Raw genomic sequence first — 3,379 nt, forward strand, 5'->3', positions numbered from 1 at the left:
CGCGCTTGACTCGGGTCGGCGGCGCCTCGTCGAGCTGTCATGGGGGGGGGGGGCGGACGTGTGTCGGTAGGTACGCTGATTGTCATGTATCGCAGCATGTCCACTGATATCATGCGAAAATTTACCTAATAATAATAATAATAATAATAATAATAATAATAATAATAATAATAATGATGATAATAATGATAATGATAATGATATAATGATAATGATAATAATAATAATAATAATAATAATGATGATAATAATAATGATAATGATAATGATAATGATATAATGATAATGATAATAATAATAATAATAATAACAAATTTGTTTATTTTCTCGAATTTAACCACGTAGCTATTCTTTTACTGATATATAACCCACACACACACACACACACACACACACACACACACAAAATACATACTCACACGCGCACACACGCGACCATAACCCTCTCTGTGCCTGTGATGTCATTATATCGGCTCCTCTGTTGTCGACGACAGGCGTGAGAATATGTAAAGAGCTAGAGTGTGCGCGGGCGTGTGGGGGCGTGCGTGCGTTCTTACGTGCGTGCGTGCGTACGTACGTGCGTGCGTAACGTGGGTGTTGTCGCTCGCTAGTTAACATTGTGAAGATGGTGACGACGGAGAAGAGTGCACTAATAATCACATTACGGCATCCTTACGCTTGGGGCGCGTGGGGGGGGGGGGGGGGGGAGGGGCGGTCGCACTCCATCTCCTCATCGCTTGATCTCCTCGTTTACGCACCTTCAGTTAGTCGCCGTGTGCGCTCACTCACCCACGATTAGACGCTAGAAACACAGGCACTTGGAACGTTTCAATAATAAAATGATGATAGATCAACACGAAATGTATTTACTATAAAAGTCATAATGTTTCTCTACTCTCTTCCGCCTATTATATTGCCGACAATTTCCTGTAAATGCCGTTCTAATGCACCTCTGCAACACACAAGGCAATTACAGGAAATTATCGGTAATAATCGTCGAAGGAGAGTAGAGAATCATTACGTCTTTGATAGTAAATACATTTTGTGTTTATTTACCATCATTTTATTCCTGAAATGTTCGAAGCGTCTGTGGCTATAGAAACCTTACCCAGACTCTACTCTATGCTAACAAAATGGCCACCGGGTAAATTAAGTTCCACTGGCAAAATTTAACGCCGTACGGCAACGAAGGAGATGAAATGTGCAAGCATCGCTACTACGAGGAGATAATTTGAAGGCGACTCAATATGTGGGGAAAAACAGAGCCGACTTCAAAGCTAAAAAACACACGCAGGCCATTTTCCACTTAGCTTCCGGCAATACATCACAGAACAAGTGCTGCTTTGCACGCCATCTGATAAATAATCTTACGGGATTTAATATTAATCTGATTGCCTGAGAATCACGCTGTAAGAGGTAAAAGGCATGCAGTCGATGCGAAAAAAAAATATTGATCAAAAAAGATTCCAAGTTAATGCGACAATATCAGCGTATGTCGTAAACTCTCTATAATGCGTTCTTTGTATCATCATTGATCCCAGAACATGTTTTATCTACCAAACTGATAGTTTGCGTAGATTAATTTGAGGAATGATTACGAGATATAAAGATGAATACTGACTATCTGATAAAACACAGATATGTTCCCTCACCACCCAATGAATAGAGATGAACATAATCCCTACCTGATGAACAGATATGAACATAATCCCTACCTGATGAACAGATATGAACATACTCACTACATAATAAACAAATATGAACATACTCGTTACCCGATGAACAGATATAAACATACTCACTACCCGATGAACAGATATAAACATACTCACTACATTATAAACAGATATGAACATACTCAGTACACGATGAACAGATATGAACATACTCACTACCTGATGAACAGATATGAACATACTCACTACATGATGAACAGATATGAACATACTCACTACACGATGAACAGAAGTGATGAACATACTCACCACCTAATGAACAGATATGAACATACTCACCACCTGATGAACAGATATGAACATACTCATTACCTAATGATTAGAGCTGAGCACTGACTACCTGATGAATGAAAAAGCTCATCTCATCGCGTTAATATCGCAAAAGTGGGTCATCCACTCCCAGACGAATAGAGATGAAAGAACGAGAGAGCACTTGCTGATCCGATGGCAAGCGTAGAGATTCTCTATCTCTCACTAGAAGCTAGATGAATTCCTGACGGTAGATATAGGGAAGATATGCCATCACTCTCACTGCACATCATTCGTACGGGATTAGCGTTCAGACGGACTGGAAGGACACTTACCTGGTTTTAGCTGGTGGTAGGCTGCGCTGAGGTGCGGTGCAGTATAGTCACTCGTATCGATACACAACACCTCTCTCTGTCTGTCTGTCTGTCTGTCTGTCTGTCTGTGTGTCTGTGTGTCTGTCTGTCTGCCCGTCTGTCTGACTATTTCTCTTTTATCGTTCACTTCTCTCTCTACTCTCTCTCTCTCTCTCTCGTTCTCGTCTCTTGTCTCTTCTCTCATCCTTCTCTCTCTCTGTCTATCTGTCTATCTATATTTTTCTCTGGTCTCGATCGCTGGCGCTTCTCTGCTTCTCCTCTCTCATCGCTTAGCGGTGCGTCTGACTATGTTGTCTGTTGTCATCTCTCGTTCTCTCTCATTCTCTCTCTCATCGCTCGTCTGCTCTGCTCGTCTTCTCCTCATCTCTCTCTCATCAGCTCCGTCCTGCTCTTCGCTCTCAGTCGCTCGCATAGATATAACATATATATATAATACTATAATATATGCATATAATAACAGTAGCAGCATATCATCAAGTTAGAGCAGCAGTATATTATTTCTATGTAATTGCATCAATCAATGTATATTAATACGCTTATAAATTATAAGCGAGGGTGTCGCTTAACGGGCGTGAGTATAACGTCATCGCCTACCTGATGCTGACGCTGCTTCGTTGACGGCGTCGTCGTCGTTAGAGTGGAGATCGTTGGCCACCACCGCCGCGGCCGCATCACCGCTGGCTATCCACGCGCAAGCACAACACGACGCGATGAGAATGAGCTTACTATACATGTCGGCAGCATCTGCAAATGGTGCAAATCTGCGAGTGAATGGTAGGTAGCGTTGGGCGAGACATATCGGAGGGAGAAGATCGGTTCGCGTGGGAGAAGGTTTGCACACAAGCTTCGCTCTCGCGCGTCCGCTAGAGTAGAGGTGTCCTTCAGCGGAGATCGTGGTCACGTCTTCGACCCGCAGCATGCATCTAGCTTCCACATCTCGAGACTCTCTCTCTCCCCTCCCTCTCTCTCTCTCTCTCTCCCTCCTTCCTCTCTCTCTCTCTCTTCTCTCTCTCTCTCTCT

The 3,379-nt window shown here is 43.1% G+C and overlaps 1 protein-coding gene across 1 annotated transcript in view; it reads right to left on the reverse strand.

The window, feature by feature from the left end:
- LOC106811790 overlaps nucleotides 1-3,120 on the reverse strand; it is a gene marked incomplete at its 5' end in the record, with an annotated part of 10,023 nt that extends 6,903 nt beyond the window's left edge. The window contains one exon of the mRNA XM_014815511.1: nucleotides 2,954-3,120. Coding sequence (XP_014670997.1) covers nucleotides 2,954-3,120 — 167 coding nt within the window. The remainder of the gene's footprint in view (nucleotides 1-2,953) is intronic.
- Between the last annotated feature and the right edge of the window lie 259 nt (nucleotides 3,121-3,379).

This window comes from Priapulus caudatus, unplaced genomic scaffold (genome assembly GCF_000485595.1).
Source record: "Priapulus caudatus unplaced genomic scaffold, Priapulus_caudatus-5.0.1 Scaffold575, whole genome shotgun sequence".
Taxonomy (NCBI): Eukaryota; Metazoa; Priapulida; class Priapulimorpha; order Priapulimorphida; family Priapulidae; genus Priapulus; species Priapulus caudatus.